The 23,969-nt window shown below is 38.0% G+C and overlaps 1 protein-coding gene across 6 annotated transcripts in view; it reads right to left on the reverse strand.

Annotated features, from left to right (window-relative positions):
* The window catches only part of PRMT7 (protein arginine methyltransferase 7), a 45,909-nt gene that overhangs the window by 21,385 nt on the left and 555 nt on the right, over window positions 1-23,969 (reverse strand). For 4 of the 6 annotated variants that reach the window (XM_075101676.1, XM_075101675.1, XM_075101678.1 and 1 more), the window contains exons 2-18: window positions 23,713-23,886; window positions 22,849-22,885; window positions 21,382-21,531; window positions 20,044-20,152; window positions 19,596-19,708; window positions 18,148-18,389; window positions 17,828-18,005; window positions 16,654-16,781; window positions 15,706-15,847; window positions 15,119-15,202; window positions 13,835-13,882; window positions 12,573-12,662; window positions 11,756-11,917; window positions 9,306-9,380; window positions 8,347-8,507; window positions 7,063-7,159; window positions 5,096-6,470 (exon numbers count right to left, since the gene is read on the reverse strand). In XM_075101676.1, coding sequence (XP_074957777.1) covers window positions 6,312-6,470; window positions 7,063-7,159; window positions 8,347-8,507; window positions 9,306-9,380; window positions 11,756-11,917; window positions 12,573-12,662; window positions 13,835-13,882; window positions 15,119-15,202; window positions 15,706-15,847; window positions 16,654-16,781; window positions 17,828-18,005; window positions 18,148-18,389; window positions 19,596-19,708; window positions 20,044-20,152; window positions 21,382-21,531; window positions 22,849-22,885; window positions 23,713-23,807 — 2,070 coding nt within the window. In that variant the 5' untranslated portion in view covers window positions 23,808-23,886 and the 3' untranslated portion in view covers window positions 5,096-6,311. Of the gene's footprint in view, window positions 1-5,095; window positions 6,471-7,062; window positions 7,191-8,346; window positions 8,508-9,305; window positions 9,381-11,755; window positions 11,918-12,572; window positions 12,663-13,834; window positions 13,883-15,118; window positions 15,203-15,705; window positions 15,848-16,653; window positions 16,782-17,827; window positions 18,006-18,147; window positions 18,390-19,595; window positions 19,709-20,043; window positions 20,153-21,381; window positions 21,532-22,848; window positions 22,886-23,712; window positions 23,887-23,969 lie in introns of all 6 variants that reach the window. The other 2 variants (XM_075101680.1, XM_075101681.1) reach the window with 2 other exon arrangements.

Consider the following 23,969-nt stretch of genomic DNA (forward strand, 5'->3'; position numbering starts at 1 on the left):
TACACACATGGCTGAGCAGCCTGCAAAATTATATGGTACGAATAGTATTTCCAGACCAGTTCACCACCCATATGCGCGCTTGCCTTCCTCAGTCTGAAAGTAACACAGAATTAAACATATGAGTTTTGTTTAAGTGTCGTTATTACTTCTAAAACAAAGCAGGCCTCTAAACCAGGCCAAATTTGTTCCTTTGTGCAAACCTGTGGACTGGAGGCAGGTTCCTATACAACTTATTTTGGGTAAAAAACAGAGCCGGCGGGTGCAGCAGTGTCAGCCACAGCCCGGTGGGAAGGGCCGCCGCGGCGAGACGGCCGAGGGCCCACCCCGCGCCGCCCTGACTGGGAACCGCTCGAGAGCTTGGCGCCCAGGTCCACCCGCCGCGGCACAAACAGCTCGGCAAGACCAGCTCCCTCCCCGGCCCACCTTAAGGCCGCCTTGCTACTGCACGGAGGCGAAACGCCGCTCTCTCGGCTGCGGGGAGGGAAACAAGATGTCGGCCCCCTCCCCTAAGGCGGCAGGAGGGCAAAATGGCGGCCAGCCTGCCTGGAGAGGGGGCTCGGCCAATCAGGAGCGGGATTCGCGCTCCGGGCCGGCGCGCTCCCATGAGGGAACGGGCGCAGGGCGCGCGCGGCAGCGGCGGGGCTCAGGGCTCCGCTCCGGCCCCGGTAGGCGCTGCGGGGCCGGCGAAGGGCCGCCGCGCTGCCTCTCCTCACGTGTTGCCCTGGGAGGCTCCAGGGGAGCCGGTATTGGCAATTAGTTCTGGGTGCATGCACGGCCCCTGCCACCTACAGCAAGGGATGGGACCGTCGGCCCTTCACTGTAACTGACTTTGAGGTTAGCTCCGAGGTAGGCACAAGATCATGCATGTATACCTACAGCACAGTCGCGTCAACCATTCCTAGAAATACTGCAGCTGAGAAGAAATATGACATTTTCAAGTGTAGCACTGAAGGGTGTTTGTCTCCCACCCCATTCATCGCCAAAGCTTGTTTGCTGATTCTCAGGGTTGTGAATAATTGCTTTCTCAGACACTCTAACACGAAGCAAGCAGCCACATTACAGGAGTACAGATACAGTAGGATCCACCAGCCTTTGAGAAGCAGGAGTCCAAGCAAACTGCAGCACCCACCCTTTCTTCCAAAGGACGAGTGCAACGCTTCACCTAGAGAGTGATGTGCGAGGCGAGAAAGAGCAGAGGCTGCAGAAAATAACAGGAGCAAGACAATATACACAGCAAGCAGGCTGGTGCTGCAGTACGTTATGCCACTGCACTTCACCAAAACCTTGAGGAAGAGCAGGTTATGTGACCAGCCTCTAGTGTGTAACCTAAGAGTGAAGATAACCCTCAGACTGTGCCCACGCCCCTGCGAAGAGCACCATCAGAGGTGCAGTTGCAGGGCTTTCCCTTTGCATACAGGAAGCTAATCAGCTCTCATTCTTTCATAAGTGCACTTGTCCACAAGAGAGGAATCTTTAGGACTCTAAAATCCTAGACAGTCCTGCTGGGGGGGAAAAAAGAGGTGGGGGGCGGAAAGTGGGTCATCTTCATGACAGCCTTTCAAAACAAAAGCAAAGCCCTATAGCTGTATTATCTATGTTCTAAAAATATAATTTTTATATATAATATATATATTATATATGTGTGTGAAAACTCCCATGGTTTTAATTACTGATGTATCCAAGGATTTGCTGCCTGAACCTGTATCTGCTGTATCTCAGTTGCTGCCTGAACCTATATCTGCTATATCTCTAAGGCTGCATTTGAAATCACACTGTGCTAAGGAAACACAGTATGAAAGCAGAGCAAGGGAGGCAGGGGATTAGTTTATTCTACATGGCCTACGAGCAAATAATTTTTAGCCCAGAGGTCCTAATCTTATAGTAAGCCTGGGGCAGATGAAACACTTGAACACCCACACAAAGCACACTTAGTTTTTCCTCATCTGAAAAATGGGGATAACAACACATACCTCTCTCTGAGAAGCATCCTAATCACAGATGTCCATTAAAAGCTTGGAAATGTGAAGTTTTAAAATGATTTAAGTACCAAACCAAATTAACATTTTCCAATGCCATCAGAGTCCATAAGGTAGCACGACAACAGAAGCACCCATTGTATTCAGCTCACAATCGTCACTAGAAAAATCTAACACTATGAAGCTGTAATAGTCTCTTACCCTCCTAACAACCAGCTGCAACTACAAATAGAATACAAAAGATGAGTGACTAAATGAATTAGGCCTGAACTGCATGCTCTATCTTGTTAAATGCAGGAAGCCTACACAGAGCAGTTTCAAAGGGACTAACGCAGGAGAAAAGCAAGCTCTGGGATCTCAGTCCTCGAATTGCCCAGCCTACAAAAGGCACCCATTTTGCAAATAAAGGAACAAATCTTGCAGCTGCCACGACTTAGAAAACACCCTTTAAATGAAATGCAAGACTTGTCCTTCATTTGGGCCATGACAATTTCACCACCCTAAAAGTGTTATTCATTCTGTGTATTTAGCATTTGCTACCTGCCTGGTTTTTATGGTAGGTGCAAGTCCATGTTAGTCTTACTAGCAGTTGTCACCACTTTTTTTGCTAGTTTTCTATTTCAGTGCATGTATGTATGTGTATTTTATATCATCACAAGCACTTTATTTACACAGGAAACAGCTGCATTGCAAGTCCTTACTAGAAGTAAACACGATCTGAAAATGCACTAGAAATTTAAAAGTGGATTCTCAGCACCCTCTTGTGGATGTGTGGTATGATAACTACCAAGTATTAGTAAAACTTTCATTACAGTTCGGAGATACAGAAAAGTTATATTTTTGCAGCAAACTGTAATAGGGAAGTTAAATGTGGATGGCCAAACTTCGTAGTTTATGATTAGTTTTAATACCTGACTAAAATCTTACTCGTTATTGCAAGTATCTCTTGTGCCACATTAAGAAAAAAATCTGTCAGTTATACGCTAGCTCTCATAAATATATGAACGTAATACTATTAGTTCAGTGGTGGCAGGGGATCCTGACTCTTAAAACATGCATCTATACCCACAGGCCTAGTCAGGACCAAAGCTGTTGTCATTTAGGAAAAAAACCGCCTGCAGTGGCCACACAGAGTTAAGTTCCAAGAGAAAACAGGATTCTTGCTCTGCTTGTTAAGATGCCAGTAGCCAGAAGCTCTTCCAACTCAGCACATCACAGCAATGCTTTTGTTAGGTCTGGGAACAAACAGGAGTCCGAATGCTGCTACTGGGTAGGTGTGTTTTTCTGATACAGTGGCCTTCCTCCCCCATGTGTGTGCTTGCAGTAAAATGCCCTGTGGACGAGGACAGATAGAAGTACTTGTTCTGCTTTGTGTTTGCATACATGTATAAGGAATGGCCAGTATACCCCTTTTTAAGCAGTTGTTTTCCATATGATACACAGATGACATTAAGTTTTTAAGCCCAACCTGAAGAATTCACAGAAGCCAAGGAAGACTGATACATATACTAAATACTCCTAAATACACATAAACAAATCCTTCCCCAAGTCACCCGGATTTGTATCAACACAGATATATTTTGTATGTACCAGAATTTAATGAGTGGTGTGACTTATGTGAAAACATTCAAACCACACATGTGTTAAGGGTTTGCTTCAACATAACAGCTTCAAGCATGTTTTGACCAAATCCTCAAAGCAGTTTCAGTGCCTACCTAAATACATAAGGATAACCAGCAAGCATTAATAATGTTCCTCACATGCACAGTTAATGAAAACATGCACAAGGTTTGCTGAGCACATCCATCAGACTTTGATCTGCTAAGGAACCTACAGGTGCTAAAACATGCTCAGTATTCCAGCTTTCCAACTTTTTTTTCTTTTTTTGGACACCAGCAATAAAATTACCGCTCCAGGTATACTGAAATTTAAGATGTTTTTCTTCACATGCAGATAATATGATTCATATTAACTGCCACAGTCCAGTTCTGGAAGCACAGCTCTGCAGATATGCTAGCTACTACATCTGGCCTACGCCCTTCACTTTCACTACACCCACCTCTGAGAATCAAAATAGTCCCAAGCCTCACAGTACCATAAAGGTTTAAAGCAGACACCTCTCAGTCACCATGCCTAGCTATCTACAACAGTGTCCATATATCTTCAACATATATAATACCGATAACAAAATGCATATTCCCATCAATATGGATTTCTTCCATTTGGCATTTTAGCAAATTTATCTGTTTTATTTTTTCTTAGGAAGTATGATTCAGGCACATATACAGACAGTTGTCTTTGAGAAAGTTAACACTAGACATTAAAATACTGTAAATTCAGTTGTGGTTTTGTCCTCTCTTACATTTTTGAACATAAAAATTCTAATATATTGCTGTCATTAGTTCTGTGTTCCCATCAGAACACTGTATGATTCTGTTAAACCCAGAATCATTTGTGCAGTTAAATGCAAAGCAGCTTCAGAAGCTATTCCTACTGCAGAACAAGAACAGTGGATCATGCTTTCTGTGTCAGGCCAAGAGCAAACACAGGAGGCAGCATTTAAGTTTTTTCCGCTGTGTTATCACCAGGAGCAGAGAAGCATACAATGCAAGCCTTATGCATGCAGACTTGCACAACTGTCTCTGTGCCTTTTTTGTTGTGTTTTTTTTTTTTTAATAAAGGACCAAGCCTTTACCATTTAAAAGGCTGGGCCATATTACTGTTCCCTTTACAATTGTACAGTGTATGTTCCCAACAGAACAAAAAGATTTGTGCCACCATACCTTCTGTGGACTATGATCAGTGTATCAAATTTAGAAACAACTGTTTAATGAAGGGCAACCTGTATATCCCAGCAGTTTGTAAGAAACTAGAGCATGAAGTTAAGCATCTACAAATCACTGTTTTGAAAAGTAAAATCCACAGATCTCAGTATGAGCTGCAGAGTTTTTGTTCTGGTGAAAAACATTCGTCAGGTATTTCATTGCTTCCCGACATCTATTAAGTGTTCAGACCTTGGTCAGGAAAATAATTCTGAAAAATTTAGGAATACTGCTGATGACTTCCATATAAATATGACCACACTCTTAGGAAGAAAAAGAAGAAAAATTCCTACTCACCAGAATTATATATCATGGTGACCAGGAAAGTAAAGTAGAGCAGGCTCCTGCTCCCTCATGGCTTCTTTATGGCATTCCTTTCACTTTGCTGAAGTTGCTGCTCAGAGGAAACAGGAGTACCTTTGGTAAGCAGTTATCCCTGCAGCTGGCTGACATAATTTAGGACAGGCAGTACATTGATGTTCTACTTCCCTTAATAGGTCATACATACAAAATGGATGCACCGACTGTTCATCTAAAGCAGAATTAAATTGCACATGCATGGACACACATTACTATTTCAGCCACCGTGATTTGGAATGCAGTTAAGAAAACCTCAGTTGTGGACATGTGCTATTGCAGAACAACATATAACTTTAGCTAAACTGGCAGATATTATTTAGACCTCTGACAGAATGAGTGTAAGGCCACATTTTTCATCACATGATGCATATTAAATACCTCTTACAGATTTGCAAGTTTTTTACACTATGCCTCTTCTTTTGTTTCTGGTCAGAATAGCATCAATTTGTCACTTCCAATTAACCCAGATAGGTACATTTTCTAACTTCCAGTTACACCTTTCTAGACTTTGGTCACTGTTTGGCAAACACCTCTTCAGAAATACAGCAGCTCAGACTCCAGCAGAACATCAGTGCATCATATTTTAATTCACTGACCATTTCAGTCTAATACCAGCCACAACTTACACAAGTTTGCGAGCAGCTGAACTGTTTCCTTCTCCCTATTAAGTGTACTAATAGACATATGTAGCTTGACTTGGGATTTCTTTTTGGGGACTCTGAAGATTATTTCCCATTTTACAGCAACAAGAGCAAAGCCTGGCAATAGATGAGTTTAACTCTCTTATCTGCTGTTGGTGTAAGGTTTAGTGTTTTCATCCACTCACATGACTTGCTGGTTATTGCATGGCAACTGTTCTGTAGCCCCATAACATTATTCAAAGCCCAAAAATACCAGAATTTCACACTGAAACAGATAAAAACAAGTATGTGTATATACGTATATAAACCCTGTCTGGAATACCTGTCCTTAGGGAAGTGTTTTTCTCTAGCTTGCCAACTATGTATTTTGAAAGCAAAACCATAAAGGTTTAAAGTATATTTTGGAACAGTCAGTTTGCGCTCTGAGCACAATAAAAAAAAATCCCTTTGCCATACAAAAAATACTATATAAGTTTATTATAATTTAGGAACATGAGTAAAAGGAAAGTCTTCTAAAACAGCTTGAAATCCATGGCAATCTCTCCTGTCTTTGTGTTGAAATTTATAGCATACGTGACAGCACTAGGAAGGTCTGACAGAGTTTCTGATTCAATAACAGAACTGAAGAAATAGACAGCTTGCTTGCAGTGGGGATTCCATTCACAGTTTCCCTACAGGAGAGAGTTAAAAGCAAAAGCAGTCAAAACTCTATGGTATTATTACTAGACTGTTATTACTATAATGCAGTAAGAGCACAAGAGTTCTTGTTCCCAGTTCAGTATACAATGATCACATAGTTAGCACTTCCATTGCCATCCAGTCCATTATAGGAATGCATAACTTGAAATGCCATATGCTACACTGCAGAGTTAAGTTGTACAGGAAAAAATTGATTTGGCCAAAGAATATTTAGATAGAATACCGGAAATACTTACTCCTTACCCTCAAAATTTTTGCTTTTGTTAAACTGAGAAAAGGGATTTGTATTAGTAAATTCTACTTTGAGCTAGCATCATATTTAAGTTCTGGATGTTGTTTAAAACTATGGGAGCATATGGATCCAATTCAGACTCTCCCATTTTAAGGTACATCTCCTGCTCCCCCAAAAAACATGAACAGATAGTTCTACTAGCTCTGCCTACGTAGTATTCAAACAGTGTAACAAAGAGAGCTACGTAAACCAATCATGGCCAAGACACCGATTTTTCAGCACTGTCATCCTATAGACTTTGACGTAATAAATAAATTGTATTGAAGAAATACCTTTTCATTTGAAATCTGTATCAGTCCTGTACTAACAGAGGTATCAGCATCAAGATGATATTCCATCCACAGAACTGCTCCATGGCTCTTTCCTTTCCTGGTGAGAGGTCGAGGACCAAAACCTGTTACTTTACACAATACTGACAGCTTAAACACTGCACCCATTCCTCACATAGTTTAGGTGAGAGCTGTAAAAGCATTAATAACTTGTTTCCTTGAAAAAAAAAAAGGCTGAACAGCTGAATGATTTGGTAAATGGGTAGCAACTTAAAAAGTTTTTCAGATTTCATATCTGCCAATAAGACAAGGAAGAGGAGAATGTGTCATAATTAAATCCACTCAGAACCACAGTCATTTAACAGGCGCTCGATAACATGGCATAAATTATTCAGCAATTATTTGGGGAGTACTTCCTTCGGAGACCCCAGATTCTATTGTTTCTGAATTTTGAGAAAGTATTTACCACATATCCCACCTCACTCCAAGTGTCTGCTCCACGAGGAGCAGAGGCAATTCCAGCGTGTTGCCTGTAAATACAATAGCTGGTGCAAAGGCACAAGAGACCCCATGCAGATGGTTTGGGATTTTGTGAAACCATGAATTTTGTTTCACAAAGAGAAACATATAATTACAGCAGTGTTTGAGCTACAAAAGCCCTAGATAGTTAAAAATAACTTTCCCATTTTTAATTCTTAACACCATTTCAAGTTTGAGCAGAATTAAGTACAATCTGTAGTTAATGAAAAATATCTCAGAAGACATGACAAATATAAAGATTGTTAAAATTACAGTTAAAAGGAAGAATAGCATACGCTTTAAAGCTACTGAACAGAATAATTTGGAAAGCTAAAAAGGAACTTTTTCTGCAATAACTCAGCAACAGGGAACAAAAAAAAGATTAAAAACATCCAGATGATGGTTCATTTTCTCTAAACTATAAATTAATCTGTTTAAGTTTTAAATCATGGTAACATCTAGAAAAATGTTATTTTTGAAACACAAGCATATTATCTACGAAATTACCCTTATTGTTATAGCCTATGGGGAATAGCCACAGGAAATCTGTGTCACAGTAACTTCCACAATTTGAGGTTACATTTTTAAAAATGGTCAAGTATGCTCCCACTAATTAACTACATTAATGAACTATATATAATGTATTTTATGATGCTATGATTTTACATATATACACACACATTGAATATATATATACACACAAAGAGATTGAATATGGTATAAAAAAATAATTATGACAAGAATACTTACTGCTATAAGAAAACTCACCGTAGAAGATTTACAGAACCCTCTGTGCTGAGACAATGTTGCGGTACAGTCTTTCTGAAGTCAAATGTCAAAACGTCCTGGGGGTCAGAGAGTGACTTGCAAGGATATTCCCACAGAGGATGAGGTTCTGCTTCCTTGGATTCCTTAAAATTCAGAGAATTCTGAAGAAAGTAAGTAATAAAACTATCTGAAAACAATCCAAAGGCAAACAGTCCTTGTTTTCAAATTAATTATGTGTTCTGAACCCAGAGTATTTAAGCAATAAAGCTGCAAGAGGACAGGACTGCACTTCTTAGGCACAAGGCAAAATACGTACTGCATGCATGAACTAATGATTCATTATTCATAATGAACTCATAATGAATGAGGACTACGGTCCTCAGTAGTCAAACCCAAACAGGCGCTTTAAAAATACAATGCACTTAACTTTTCTTCTCCCTTGAGATGAATTCTACTCTAGAACTACCTGTACTATAAAGGCAATCTGAATGGCTAACTCAAGTATGGATACCTACAATACAGCTCTAGAAATTGATACAGATAAATCTCACTTTTCATATCTATTTCTCTGAAGTCAAAAAGCCTTTTTCGCTTTCAAAAGTATCTGCAAGGGCAAGTAAAGGCAGCAGGATTAATCTATGAACAACTCCCAGATGATTTGTTTTCAAGCTCAGAACAGGATTTTGAGAATGGTATTTTTCTTTTTGAACAAACAGAATTATGTTCAAAACAGTGCAAAGCACTGAAAAGCTTGCAAATGAGAAGAAACATACAACCCCAAAACCCATGGCACTGAAGTTACTGTTTTGCAAGAGCTAGCCACCATATTTACGAAAAACTAAAATAATGGTGCTCTGCATAACATAAAAGTTTTTCAACAGTCACTAAATACTTTTTTAAGCCAAGGTGAGTTTTGTTGTTTTGCTGACTTGTGCTGAAACTATTTTCAATCTTCTTACTTTAATCATATCATCCATAGTCTGGACATCAAAACCTTCACAGGTGCCACATGGACTCCGGATTCTCCATAAGTCCTAAAAAAGAAAACCAGGATTTTGTTTGGCTTTATTAAAAGAAATAGGAAATTAAAAAGTAATTTTAGCTTTAGATTAGACATTTGATAACAAGTCAAATAAAGACTCTTTACTATCTATACATTCCTAAACCCTTAGAACTACTGCAAGAATCGGAAGATAAGAAGTGTACTCTGGGAAAATGTTTTGCAAGTCAATTAATTCTTTAGACACTGTTTTCCATTTTCAACTTCTCTAAAGAACATGCCACATATTTCCCACTATCTCTATGTGTAGTTTAGAGTAAGTATGGATTTGCCAAGATTAAACTCTTACAGCCCCCCCTTTCCACTATGCAGCACAGATAAGTGCTCCCAGTTGCATCAAACATCTTACAGCCTACTTCCAAAGATTAGTAAAATCATTTTACGCATTTCATACTACGCCTCTCACTGACTTTAGCAATCCACTGGACAGACGATGATTCAGTTCAACTATTGCCTTTTCTTAAACTGCATTAACGGTCTCCCAATAAAACTACAACGTTCACCAGCTGTGGATATAGACATTTTATTACTTGTTCATTGTTGTACTTTGCAACCTTAAGTGTTCCTGCTTTACTTGATGGCAGCAGGACTACTATAAATTTAAATAAATGCTGTCATAATTTATGCCTGAATCCAGCATGAACTAGTGACTACAAAAAAAATCTCCGAATGGCATACCTGATAGAACTATCAAATCAGACAGGTAGCATCTTGCTCCCTAAACACAATTATGGACTAAACAAGTTCTTAATTAAAGTAATTTCATCACATTCTTTCTCCTGGATCCAGCTTCTGTGAATTGCTTAACTGTAATGACATATCCCTATTCAGACAAGACAGAACAGCCAAGACAGATCCAGTTCTGCAGAATATCTTAAAACACTATGTTTGTTCCTTCTGTCTAACCAAGAACTGGTAAATGCAGAGGTTATTTAAAAAAAAAAAACCCAGACTCGAGTCTTTGGGGCTAGATTCACTGCTGAACAAAGAGGAAAAGGTAAAATTAAAGCAATAGCTTAATGGAACAAAACACTAGCTAGATGTTCTACCAAAATAGCTTTGTGGAATCATCTCTGAAGGCAGCCCTATACATAAATGTGTAAAACTAAAGTTCAGGGGACATGAATGTACTTTACGTTCTGCTACTAGATTGCTGAGTAATCCTAAATCGTCACTCTGCATGCTTCTGTTTCCTCAACCAGGAAGAGAATAATGCTTACTTCCTTACAAAGTGTTGAGTTCTAGGGAAGTAAATCCCCTAGATAAGAGATCATGGAATTAAAAATAACTGTTTATTTCAATCTGATTACTGATGATTAGTCGTATACGTCTGCTTCCCATTGCAAGATTCAGTTCTACATTATTTACTCAGGATATATTTAAATTGTCTACATTTTTGCAGAAAACTGAAAGGTATGTAAAAACATGCAGCACAGTTGATTTGTGCATTCAAAAATATGTATGTTCTTTTTCCCTCTGGGACTAATCAAAGGTGGAAGTAAGAGCTTAAAGACCATTCAAACAAGGAAACTGTTAAGGGAGAGAAGGCTCAGACATAAAACTACACAGCCGGAGAACCAGACAGTGGGAAGAGAACAGAGAGGAAAGACCTGGCATTTTTAACAGATAAACTGAAGGTTATGTTTATGTGAAAATTCATTAGATGATAGGCATTTTTTAAAATTTATGGATATGCATATTTTAGTTACACAATTTCAGACTAACGAGTTCCCTCACTTAAGCTACTGGACAAAAACTTTGTATATTAATTATGAAAGTACTTATTTAATTTCCATTGTCATTGTAGGTAACTCTTCACAATCTTTACTGACCAAGTCCTTAATAATGGCAAAAAAGTTTATACCTTTGTACAATTTCTGAAAGATGACATTTCCAAGTTATTTTTAAGATGTGACCCCTATTATGTGCTAAGTTAGAACTGTGCACAGCCTCAACCGGTTAAAAAAGAAAACATGCAATTACGAATCCTGCCTACAGTCTTATAAAACATCACTTTAAAAATGGGTATTTTGGAGAATATCTGATTTTATAAATAACCACAATTCTCACATGCTCCAGCAATACCTCTCTAATCTAAAGAAATATTTGAAAACATTCAGCTCTTTCATTTAAAATGGTAAAATTACTCAAGGTAATTTTCTGACAAGGGATAGCTGAAATAGCAAAACGCATCTTCAAGATGTCTTTTCTCAGGTGGTAAGTGCAAAACATATTGAAGTGGACAGTATTAAGATGAGATAAACTTGTCATTAAAAAAAATCCTGGAGGAGTACCCAATTTTAAGTGGATTTGTGTAAATATCAAACGGATAGTTCTAAACAATCTCACCTGAAACTCCACAATCATCATGTGCAAAGAGGCAGACTGAGGTAGGACAGTGACATTGCTGGTAAGGTGAGTGGCCACAGCTGTCCTAGCGTACCAGAAATACAGGTTATGCCATGGCAACAAACTTGTCGTAAAAAACGGCTCTGCCACAAGAACAGAAATCTTGGCAAAGAAGAAGGAGATAAGACACATTATAATAAATAACAAGAACGCAGTAACACAGGCTGTTTACATACTCAATAGTTGACAATGCAATATCGCAAGTGAAGTCAGCTAGATAAAAACCTCTGCTGCTTCACACGGATTTAATTACTGCATACACCGCACAACACATCTTTTTGTGGTTTTAGTTAGCAAATTTTAAAATTAATTTTCCTGCAAAGTTTGAGAGAAAATATTTCCATTTTAGGTTGGAAGGCTTTGTAATGAGAATCATAGAATTTTGAAACGTTTAATTTAAGGATGTTAGTACTTCCAAATAGACTGCAATCTTCTGAGTGGCTTGAGACAGAAGAGCTACAGCCTAGTAGCACATATGCAGTTAAACCAGTTTAAATGCCTTAACTACTGGTGTAGATTATACAGCAAGCGAAAGTCATACCCTTTCAAAAAACAAAGCAAAACTCCTCCCACAGTCTTTAGTCTCATTTAGTTTTAGTAGGACAAGGTCTGAACCATCTACTCATTACATTTTATATGAACTGCGATATAATGGATTCATTGAGGTTACAGTAGCACAGTAGGAAAGCAAATTTCATTTTCAACTTCTGCTCCACACCACCCGACTGAAATTCAGTATTGGACTACTGTAACATACCTTTTTATCTTCCAAATGAGATGATGTCAGTGATTCAGGATGCACTTCTATTATTTTAATTTTATCTTCAAGATGATTCGCTTTAAAAAACTACAAAAAAAAAGCAGTATACTGTCATCAGCAAAAAACTACAGTTGAGACTCAAACCTATACCAAAATAATAATTTCATTGAAAATAAACAAAAAAGAAACCAACCAATAGCCAAAGAATTGTTTAAAAAACTGCCTACCATAACTCATCAGGATGATTCTAGTCTATTCTTGAAGGGCGCATACACTTAGAGCCAACATGTTGCACCTAGTGAACTTAAAGCACATGCCCTACATATTCCTTCATTGAGTATATAAAAAGGAGATAACACAAAAATTGCCTCACCTTCATTCATTTGTACTTTGAAGCATATGGGAAGGACAGTCAAGAAAGATAAAAATTACTTCAACTACAAATACACTGCATATTTGGCTTCTGTTTGAGACCAGGTTTCCGTCCTAACTTGCCTTCGGTTCATGTTTGTGTATTCCTAAGCTGCAGGCTGAGATCGACCTCTCTCAAATATATAGGGCCAACTAAACCAGACACAGCTGAACTATGACTTCTAGAAGCTGATCCAGTCACTTCTTAGACATTAGTTGCCTCTCCTGAACAGCCTCCACTCCACTGGCAGGGCCTTCTGTGCTCTACCCAAAAACGAAGCAGCTGTAACATTGCTTGCAGTTAAGACCCACTGCCTACTGTATCCTAAGAGCCAAACAGCAGAGCAGGCATTCCCAAATTGGAAGACAGAACTGCTAGATGCCACTTTCCTGGTAAGACTGGCGCAAGCTATGCGATGCTCTCACATTCCACTAATCTTTAGAAACAAACAGCTTGGCAATGAGGGCAGCAGAGAAGCAGCTCAAGCAGACAAGCCAACAGGCATCTGCATGGAGAGATCAAGCACTGGCAACCCTAATTCCCTCTGCTCAGCTCAACTTCCCCAGTGGCCTATCCCCTCATGACTAAAGCTATGAGACTGGATATATCTCCAATGGGATGTATTCCTCCAAGTATTTGCATAAAGCTCTGTACAAATACCAGGAAAAAAATATTCCTCCCCCCATCACATCCCACCTCCTAAAGTCTTGTCAAACTATGATGAAATACACTAATTAAACTGATTTAACCTCCAAGCAATTGATGCAAGGACAATCAAAGGCATCAGCTCTGGCCTTAGAAATGCCGTAAGTTCATTTATTGCTTTAACAGAAAACTGAATACTCACTTTTTTCATGACAGAACAGGACACAGCAGAGTTTTCTAATGTAAACACCTAAAGAAAACACAAAACAGTTGGTCAAACTAGCTTTTTAATTTTTAATTAAAAGATTATGTAAATGAAAAATGCAGGAACTATTTTGATGCCCTAGTGAACATAGTTCGTAAGAACCACGCATCTATTCCACAGCCCGCTGTCATGTACCTTTTTAACAACAACAAAAACAGCCTCAATAAGTACAGGCTAAATGATGCTGTTTTCACAGCCGTACAAGAAAAAAAAACCAAAACAACAGAATGCCAACATTTCTTTGACACTCTTAAGATGCACGGAGTATATTAACATTTCTGGTAGGCATGTATTTACTCCTCAACAAATGCAAGCATATTGCCAGTGTGCTGAATCAACCTCCAGTAGTGCTTACTCCTTGTAAGTACTGTTTAACACAATCTGACTCTATCGGCTGGAAAGGGCTCAGACATGCAATGCAGCACACCAGCCTTCTGAAGTAAGAAAAAAATCAGATTTTATTCAAAACTGGTGAATAGTTAGGCAATATGCTGCAACAGGGCTAGGAAAATATTATTGAAATTTTTGTTTGCCCTATTCATTTCCTTTCACCTCAGCAGTCATCTGTGACTAGCCACTACTAAGGACAAAAATACAGGGGCTATGGATCACTTCTACATGTTTATTTCTACAAAATTGCCTAGCATCTTCCTCAGGATGATATTACATTACACGTTCCCAGATATTCAGTCCAACTATAATAGGGCTCTTCAAACTAAAATCTATGAGAGAACGCATCAGGTATATACAGAAGTGAGACAGCCACACAGGCCTCACCTCTCACACACAGACTCAGTGTTCTTACTGTTTCCTATCTTGCTGTTACAGACCTTCCACTTCAGACTAGATAATAAGTGTAATTATAGAATTATGTAGATAAAAGAAGAAAAAAAAATGCCAGACATTTAGGTTGGTAAAAAGAGTATTTCCAAAAGCACCAAGATACAAGATGGCAAACAGTGGGGAATGAGTAACACCACTTTCATTCAAGGCTACATATTGGTAAACATCAAAACTGGTAATTATTAGCCCCCTAGACTTCAGCTTGATCAGAAAAGAATTTAACCTCCGCTTCAACACAATCAGAGCCTCTCTCTCACTTTTCACTGAAGAGGCACTGGAAATAATTAAATAATGGGCTGCAAATGCTGAACTATACGAGAGAACTAAAAATACCAAGCTAAACCACCAAAAGCAGAAAACCAGGAAGAAGTACTGTACCTGCTTTGCTCCAAGATAGTGAGCCAGCATAGGCAGCAGGCTGCCATCGCTGATACAAAGGCAAACACTATCTGTTTTCAGAACCTACAGAAAGTAGATAGTCATTGTTATTTGTATTCCAGATGAAAAAGTTTTCAGATTCTAGACATTTTGGTGGGGTTTTTTTTCCCACTTTAAACACTTCCATATCAAACATATCTCACTGGGAGATACAGTTGTTAATATAACCACTTCAAGCAGAACAGAATAGCATAATAAATGTTCATGTTAATCCCCTTGTTTCAGGTCAGAAAAAGTTTGCACAAAAACATATCAGGTGTCTTTATTCAACTACTAATACTCCTTCTAACAAATACACAGAGCTGCTACAATTCCTATGCAAAAATGGTTGCTTACAATTTAAATAAGTAATACCAAAGTTTTCATAACAAAACATAACTTGCATCTGCTGATATAAATAAAATATACTTTGTGAGCAAAGTCCTTTAGCAGGGGAGAAACAAATTCCATAAATAATTACTGCAAAAAAACCAATACACACATCTATCACAGAAGCCAAAAAAACTCTACAGGCAACATGCACTCACTTTCATTAAAGATTTGATGTATTGGCGTGTTCGGTTCTGATCATTTAGTTCTCCAAAGCGTGGTCTATTCCAAAGAAGATGAGCCTGACATCTACAAACAGGACTCTCAACACGAACATCTGCTTTATTCTCCTCGTCTCCTCTGGAAAAAAATTTCAATGAAGAATTAACTACAGCATCAGTAACTTGTTTTCGCAAACAGGTACATTTATGCATTTTAGCTAGTACCCACATTAATGCATACGGACTCCACTGTTACTTGTTCAAGTTTACTAGTTCTCCAAGGACATTTTTGTGGCTTTGCATTGCCAAATAAGAGGAAGATAAAGGGCCACTTTTTGCCTTTTTAAAAAGACAAAACCAAGAACCGCCCAAACTTTTCCACTAACTGTGATTGTTAGGTATTTTAGGTTTTGATCTTTTAGAAAAAAGTTACTCATTTGGATTCCTTAGTAAAAAAGGCACATAAAATTCAGATATTAACGTTTAGAGCTGGCCCTGATTTTTAAAAATGTTAGCTGTTACTGTCATCACAACCAACGTGATTAAGCTCCTTTTAATTTGAGCAAAAGGCATTTATCTCAAAAAGACAGTTCTGACTAGAAAAATAGACAATGGAGACAGAATGGCAATTATTTCACTCCTTTACCTACCTGTCAGCTCAGCTGAGCTGTATTTCAGGATTTCCAGGAACCAGCCATGAGTGGTTCTTGTTTCTCTGTCATGGAAAGCCATCAAGTATAAGGCAGGAGCCTGCAGTCCAAATCTCAACTGTGTTTTTATGTATAGCATGTTTCTTATGTGGCGCATTGCCCATGAAGTGGCTTTTAAGAATTTTCTAGTCTTTAGGTTCTCATCTTGCTCTTCTACAAAATAGCTGCTCTAAGAGCAGCAAATACTCGAGCCTGGAGTAAAATACCACCCTTTTTCACACACATGTATTATTACCTGGCTTTCTGCAGCTTATACCACACGGAGTACTCATCACGACAGGCGGTCAGGTACACCTTCTCACCCTGGAGAACTGGCTCCTCATTTGGAAGAAAGTAGACACACTGCATCCAGTGGTCTCGCCACTGAAAAGGGTTGATAAACAAAACCTTAGAAAGGCACTCATAAATAGTGAATGGAAAAGCAAACAAATAGCAGGAAACCAGTTAGTAAGAATGGGCACAACTTCGAAGCACCGAGGTACAACTAGCTGAAAGAATCTTGTTCACATTAGCAAGGCTGAATAAAGACTAATACTGCATGTTGAATACGTGTACTTTATATAGATTTCTTACAACAGAATAAGCCTGAGGCCACTGGCTTGCTGAATAGCTAGGCTTGTGTTTTAATAAAATTAAAAACAAATCCAAAATAGACTTTGTATTTATTAATGCTGTTTCACCTCTATATTTCACTTATGTTAGAAACCTGTATTGAATTGCTGATAGTGACTGGTGGTTGGAGCCTCATGCATCAAATGAGGTCACTTAGTGTCACTCTGATACTACAGCACAATGATTTTGTGTTTCAAAAGCTATTTTCTGCATTGCAAATATTCCGAGCTGATCGGTCATTCTAAGATGACCGAACGCCTTAAAGCTTGACAGTTTCAAGTTTTGTCCTCAAACACAGTAAGTGCAAATGATCATTTTGTAGCTTCCTTCTGACAAAGGTCATCCTCCTAGTAAATACATTCATACAAAAACACAGGAATCTAATAGTGGTCTCCCATTCCTCTAATTATCCAGTATCAACCCAGCATTTTCCCACACCGGCCTTTTTTATGGGAGTATAAAAATCTTACCATAAACTTAACACTTATTTGGAAATGTAACAGAACTACATGAAAGCAAACTACAGGCTAATATTTTGACCAGGCATAGAGCTTCAGTTTTAAAGGTTTACATTAAAGCTAACATGTTAAGTTTTACATTAAAGAAAACCTAAAATGGGTATATACTATAGTTAACATTTCTATGATTTGCTTATTTAGCATCTTCCAATATATAAAACATAAGCAAAGTTCCTATACAATTTAAGGGACAGCTGCTTAAAACACCTGGCATGGCCTTTACTTGAAATAATTACTGAGAATCATCTGATGATAGCATTTGAAGGATCAGTATTTTACCTGGAAAGCAGAAGTGGATTTTACCCAGTATGGAGCCATTGTGCAATTTATCATCCCAGAGGGGTCCATGTCAATATCCCACCAGGAAAGTACGATTTGTGCCTTGCCAGATTTTACAGGCTCCAGCTGCACTGTGTAGTAGGTAGAAGCACTCCTTACTGGCTTACTGAAATCCACGCTGCAGAGAAGCATTAAAATTATAAAAAGAAACAGTTCAGCACTCTTCAAAAATTCTCATTAGCTTCCTAAGCTGAATACACAACTTCTATGAAAGGCCTAACAGGAAAATTTTGTTTTGAACAAAACAATGCCTACCTTACCTGAACATAGTCACCACATCACTAAGGATAGTGAAGTCACTTGAAGGCATCTGATTCAGTTGGATATCGCAAACAGAAGGAACACCTGGACAGTTCTCCATTTCTGAAGGCGAGACGATAATTTTTTCACCATCCTCTGCTTTGACATGTACAGGAAACAGTTTGTTCCAGGACCACATTCTTTTGGATTCCACTAATTGGACATACACTGTTGCCCTGTGAGGCACTGCCTCACATCCTTCCTGAGTGTTCAAAATAAAGGGTAAACACATTCAATAAGTTTGACTTATTAACATGCATGAGAAATAAATCAACTTAAATGTGAACCAATTTAAAGAAGGGTTGGACTGGGAGCTTTGAAATTTTAAACAAATTATTTCAGAAACTTCTGTAACATCTGAGCACTTTCTCTTCATCTCTCTATCTGTGAAATACAATACACACATCTACCCTCTTGAGTGTGGTTCAGCAAGGCCAGATTTGCTTTATTAACCATGCAACATCAGTTTACTAGCCTCAGTTAAACTTGCATTTCCATTCTTATTCTGAAATAACAGATCTATCTTGAGCTTCTTAAGGCAGATAACTACTAAGCTATCATTATTAAACCAGAGTTTGTGATTGCAGTGAGTAAATAAGAAAAATAATGGCTCAAATATTTACGCAATGACAACTTTGTGTTTTAAGAGTAGAAAACATAAGTTGTTCAAAAAACACCCACTGTGAACTAAGAGCTAACTGTGAAGTCCAAGAAAAATACTTTTACAAAGAGACTACTTAAAATTTAGAGTTACATACAGAGACCAGTAAAAAGTTATGGAGTGCTATTGTCTTTATATGTAAAACTGGTGAAATGAAATGTAGAAACCCAAAGTAAGTTTTCCCACCCACATTTTAATTAAAGGAAAAAATTAGAAAGGATAAAAGAGAAAGGCCTAAAATTATACCTATGGATTATACGTCAAAAAAACTGGATATTAATTTGATTACAGTGTTTGAAGTATTTCCACAGGCAAAAAGCATGCGGAGTATCAAAAGCTCCTTTGGGTAAAAAAAAACCCAAAATTAAGCAATGCCTGGGAGGTGAAGTCCATCAAATTTAGGAGGAAAACCTCATTTTTTAAAACATCTTGGAACAAACTACTATGTAAAGCTCCAAATCAGAACTGTATGCCTTTCTGAAAGACATTTGTTAACCAGCGAGTTATTGGTTTTAATACAAAGCAACTAAGTGTCATTTCAGAGCCTGTGATTTACAGTATGAACTCCAATAGCTTTAGTCTGGGAATGAATCTAGTAAATTGTTCACTGAATAAGAAATTAGCACAGCGTGTATTTACAAAGGATACAGAAGCCTACATCAAGTATAATCTCTATCCTAATCCAAAAAAGACAAAAGAGTTTCTCTAGGGATAAATGTGACATGCTATCAATTTCTATTTTCTTACCTGTACAAGATATTTGTGTGCATGCTCATAGGTTGGTAAAGCTCCTTCTCCTATCAGCTCGGTATCAAATAATTCTGTTACCAGAATGTTTGCACGACACTGCATATCCCCATCTAAAAGACACAGTTTAATATTGTAATAGTAAGACTTTATAAAAGTCTTTCAAGAAGATGACATCCTGAAAACACAAGTAATTAAAAAAAACTTACTCCTATTAGAGAACCTGGTGATGACTGCAGATTATTTTCCTTTAGAAGTTTATTATGAAATACAAGGGACTACTGAAATACTATTACACTTCCTTTTGAAGTAAATTTCCAGTGTTACTTTCTAGAGAGCAAAGTTTTGCTTCCTTTAATTAAGAACATACAGAAAATAAGAATAAAACATATTCCTTCATGGTTGTGAGGTATTTGCCAATTTTTTTAACCTAGCCTATTTTTCTCACCTGGGCCAACTGTGACTTCAGTGGAGTGCTTGTTGATTACCTTGATCTTGTCTCGAAAACCATTTTTCTCCACTATCTTCACAGCAGCATTAGCCATGGGCTTGAAAACCTGTAAAAAGCAAGAGTATAACAATCTGGTAAGTTAACATTAGCTTTCAAAAATGAAAGGACACCAACATAAAATGCAGTATATTTAGTCCTGCAAAGAAGTCAACATCTTCTCTATCTTTTCCTATGTTTGAAGTTCATTACCACGAAACAAGACAGCAAGCCTCACTTCAAAAGTTCACGAGCTCCAATGTCACTGTTACAAACTCAGTATCAGCTGTCTCCAAAAGCTACTTCAATTTAACTTTTGAAAGACAAGAATAGACATTAAGAATATTTTAGCATTTACATTAAACAAACTTGTTTAACTATGAAGAATGTGTTGAAAGGGCTTAATGTCCGTATCTAGTTCTTACACTCAAAAATTTCAAATAGTCTACTCAGCCACACAATCTGACTGCTTAAGACAAGACATTTGTGGCCACTTTGGAAACCATCACAAACGTCTCTGATTGCTTCCTGTGTCTCCATGAAAGAGGGCTGTCCCTGCAAAAATTATCATAGGATAAAATCCTAGATTAAAAAAAACACATAGATTTTTTACTTGGATAAATATCACACAGCACTCCTTCAACTATGACCTACAGACAAGTGAATCTTCTCTTTGTTTCTTCAAATGCATTAAAAAAAAAAGCTAAACTGGCCAGAATATTCCTGTTACTCTTCTTAATATAAGTAATGGCTGCTAATGACCATCAGGATGTTTCTTAACTGCCAATAAAAAAGGAGATACTCTATCTAATCATGAACAGGTGGAAAAATCAGTTTATGAGACAGTCTCTTTATTATGGTGTGGTCCATGTTACGATTAAGTGGCCTGAGAACCCATCTCCAGGAGCTAAAACTTATGAAGATCAGCAATATGGTTAGAGAATACTCAAATTTTTCAAAAGCGTTGTTAAAGTTTTCCATATTACACTTGAATTTTGATAACTTGACAAGACAGAATACTGTAGAACTTGCCTCAGTGATTTTAATATGTACATTTACAGAAACTGGTTCAAAAATGAAAAAGGTATTACTCCTTTTCAACTATATTCTTGTAAGACCTAAGTGGTTTTGACACGTGAAAGTATCGAGCTTGCACGTCAGAAGCCACAATACAAAATAGCATCTGCTGCTGCTATAGCATCTACTCCACTGATCATGCAGACAGAACTGCACTGAAGCTCTAAAAAAAGGCTATGAACAGGCATGCAGAAGTATGTGCAACCTGTAACAAATGCTCACCTCAATTGCATAGCAGAAATCTGCACCAGCTGAAGCTGCCATCATAGACAGAAGTCCTGTGCCAGTCCCTATGTCTAGAACAATTGCCTTCTCACCTCTTGCTTTTACTCTGCTCACTGCAGCATAAATACCTTGGTAGTATTTCACATTCTGAGGAGAAGAAGAAAAAGAAAAAAAATCAGCAATCTTTAATGCATTTATACTTTTACTTTTTGTGCAGAAATCTTGCATTCTCCAGCTATGAGTCTGTAATTAGAAAAAGGCCTACAGACATTCTTTATGCTATATGGTCACACCACAGCCATTTTCAGCAAAAGCAAGTAGTTTTGGAGAGATCAGTCCATTTAAAGGACATCAATTTTCATCACAACGTTCGCATTGTCATTGATCAGTCAGCTATTTATAGCGCATGCATAATTTACAAATTCAATATATTTTATGGAGCAAATAATAATAAAATCCATGTGAGACACTACTGTTCTTCTGATTACTTTTCCCTTGCAGCAACACCCATAGTCACATAGTGCCTATAACAGCACAAGAGCTAAGGTATCTTAGAGTTAGATTCCTCTCCACATCTACTGAAAAACATTCATACGTGAGAAGCAACACGTGTAAATACTGGCTTTTGGTTACATGCCATTAAGTGGGGCTACAAGCATACCAGCATTAACAACAGGAAAAAAACCAAATGCTGTCATCTGTCAGCCACAGCATACATATTGAAATATATGCTTGTATTTACTCTGTAACAGCCTGTTGTAAGACATTCCTTTCCAAAAGATTTATCAAGCCTTTTCAAAGAATACACTATCTTTGGACATTATAAATCTAGAACGTCTGCTGGATCCCTTCCTAAACAATTCTAGTTAACACTTTTGACATATAATTCCAGTAGGAGTTGTTTTAATTCCTTAGACAAAACTTGCAGTCTATGTGGCTTACTAAATGCCTGATCCCACTGGCACGTTTCAATTCAATGTGAATTCAAGACTCATAGTGTAGGCACCATAAAAGTCCTTAAAAAGGTTATTGATGAAATGGTTGACTAAATGGCTGGAGCAGAAAGAACATTTAAACCGTTCACTCCAGACTTTATCATGCCTGTAGATATGGCATCTCAATTTTAGTCTCAATCCTAAGCAGTAAATAAGAGCTAAAAATACCACAAAATAATGTAGACTTTACTTATATTCCTGTAAAAATTCTGTGTCAAAAATGTCAAATATAGAACAGCAAAAACAGCTACCTAATATAAAGATCACGTTCTGCAGTAAACAACAGAACACTCAAGTCAGACATAAGAAAGTATCTGTTGATCTAAGAGCAGGTCTGGTATCTTACGGGCTACAAATTTGATCATTTCATCTTTCAGAGAAACCTGTATAATCATGCAGCGACAGCTATTCAAGAGAAGGGAAATGAGTATTTCCTCACCATTCAAAAGTTTTTTGCTTCTATACTTACTCTGTCTTTATCGTGAAGCATATCTGCATAGCGCGACCTACAATAAAAAAAAACTCCAGTCAAAATACTACATGCTGCAAAGCGCAATAAAACTGCTAGATCTTATATAGCCTCCTTTGTTTTCTCTTCCTAAGGCAACTGGTCCCCACGGCCCATAAATGCACAGATAACTGACATGCTTTTGAAGATCTGAACTGCTTCCCAGATCTATGGAATAATGTAATTTCAGTGATCTGGTCATCAGCATATAAATGAATTCATTAACTGCTGACATATATTCTCTCTTCAGCAATGGACCGAATACACAGACCTACGGACAAACTGCTGCGAAATAACAGCTGGGACAGACAGAGGTTCATATAGAGCAGTACATAGCAAACGAAGCCTACTAACGGCCTCTCATTTGTTACTAAGATTTACATTTCTTTGGTCCCCATTTCTTCATGGGTTGCACTACTTAAAAATATCCCAGAATCTAATCTTCCCAACTTCTCTGGCTGTTACATTAAGCTCTTAAGAAGTTACTACAGGAGGCAACTGGCAATTGTTTGTTACACTGGGGATCTAAAAGAAATTTAATCAACGTATTTTGCCACAACTCAAATCACTGGCAGAATTAAGATAAGCCCCTCAGAAAATGTTAAAAAAAAATATAGAAGGAAACTACTTGGAGTATACTTTATAAAATTCTACATTTATACTTCTGCCTGTACAACACAGGGCACTGTAACATTTAGACTGTCCTACAGACTGTTCATTTCATGCCCTTAGAACAGAATAAACCCAAAAACTGTCATAAAAGCAAGTCGGGTTTGCCCTTTTTTGTAGCTTTAGTGGAACAAGCAGCTGTTTTTTCCAGCATACCTTGCAATTTCCTGATGGTAGTCATAGTTCTCATCCTCTTCTATCCACTCCATTGCACCAGTGGTTGGATTAGCTCTTCCACAAAAGGTCTTCATGATCAATCTCAATTTGTGTTATATATGTACTATGAGCAGTTTTGCTGCTTTGGCTTCAGTATAATACTCAAAATACTGGCTGTGAAAAAAACAAAACACAAAACTTCCAGTGAGAACAACAGACGCCACTTTAGCTCTGGATACATGCATATACTTTCCCTA

The sequence above is a fragment of the Phalacrocorax aristotelis genome, chromosome 8, assembly GCF_949628215.1.
Source record: "Phalacrocorax aristotelis chromosome 8, bGulAri2.1, whole genome shotgun sequence".
Classification (NCBI taxonomy): Eukaryota; Metazoa; Chordata; class Aves; order Suliformes; family Phalacrocoracidae; genus Phalacrocorax; species Phalacrocorax aristotelis.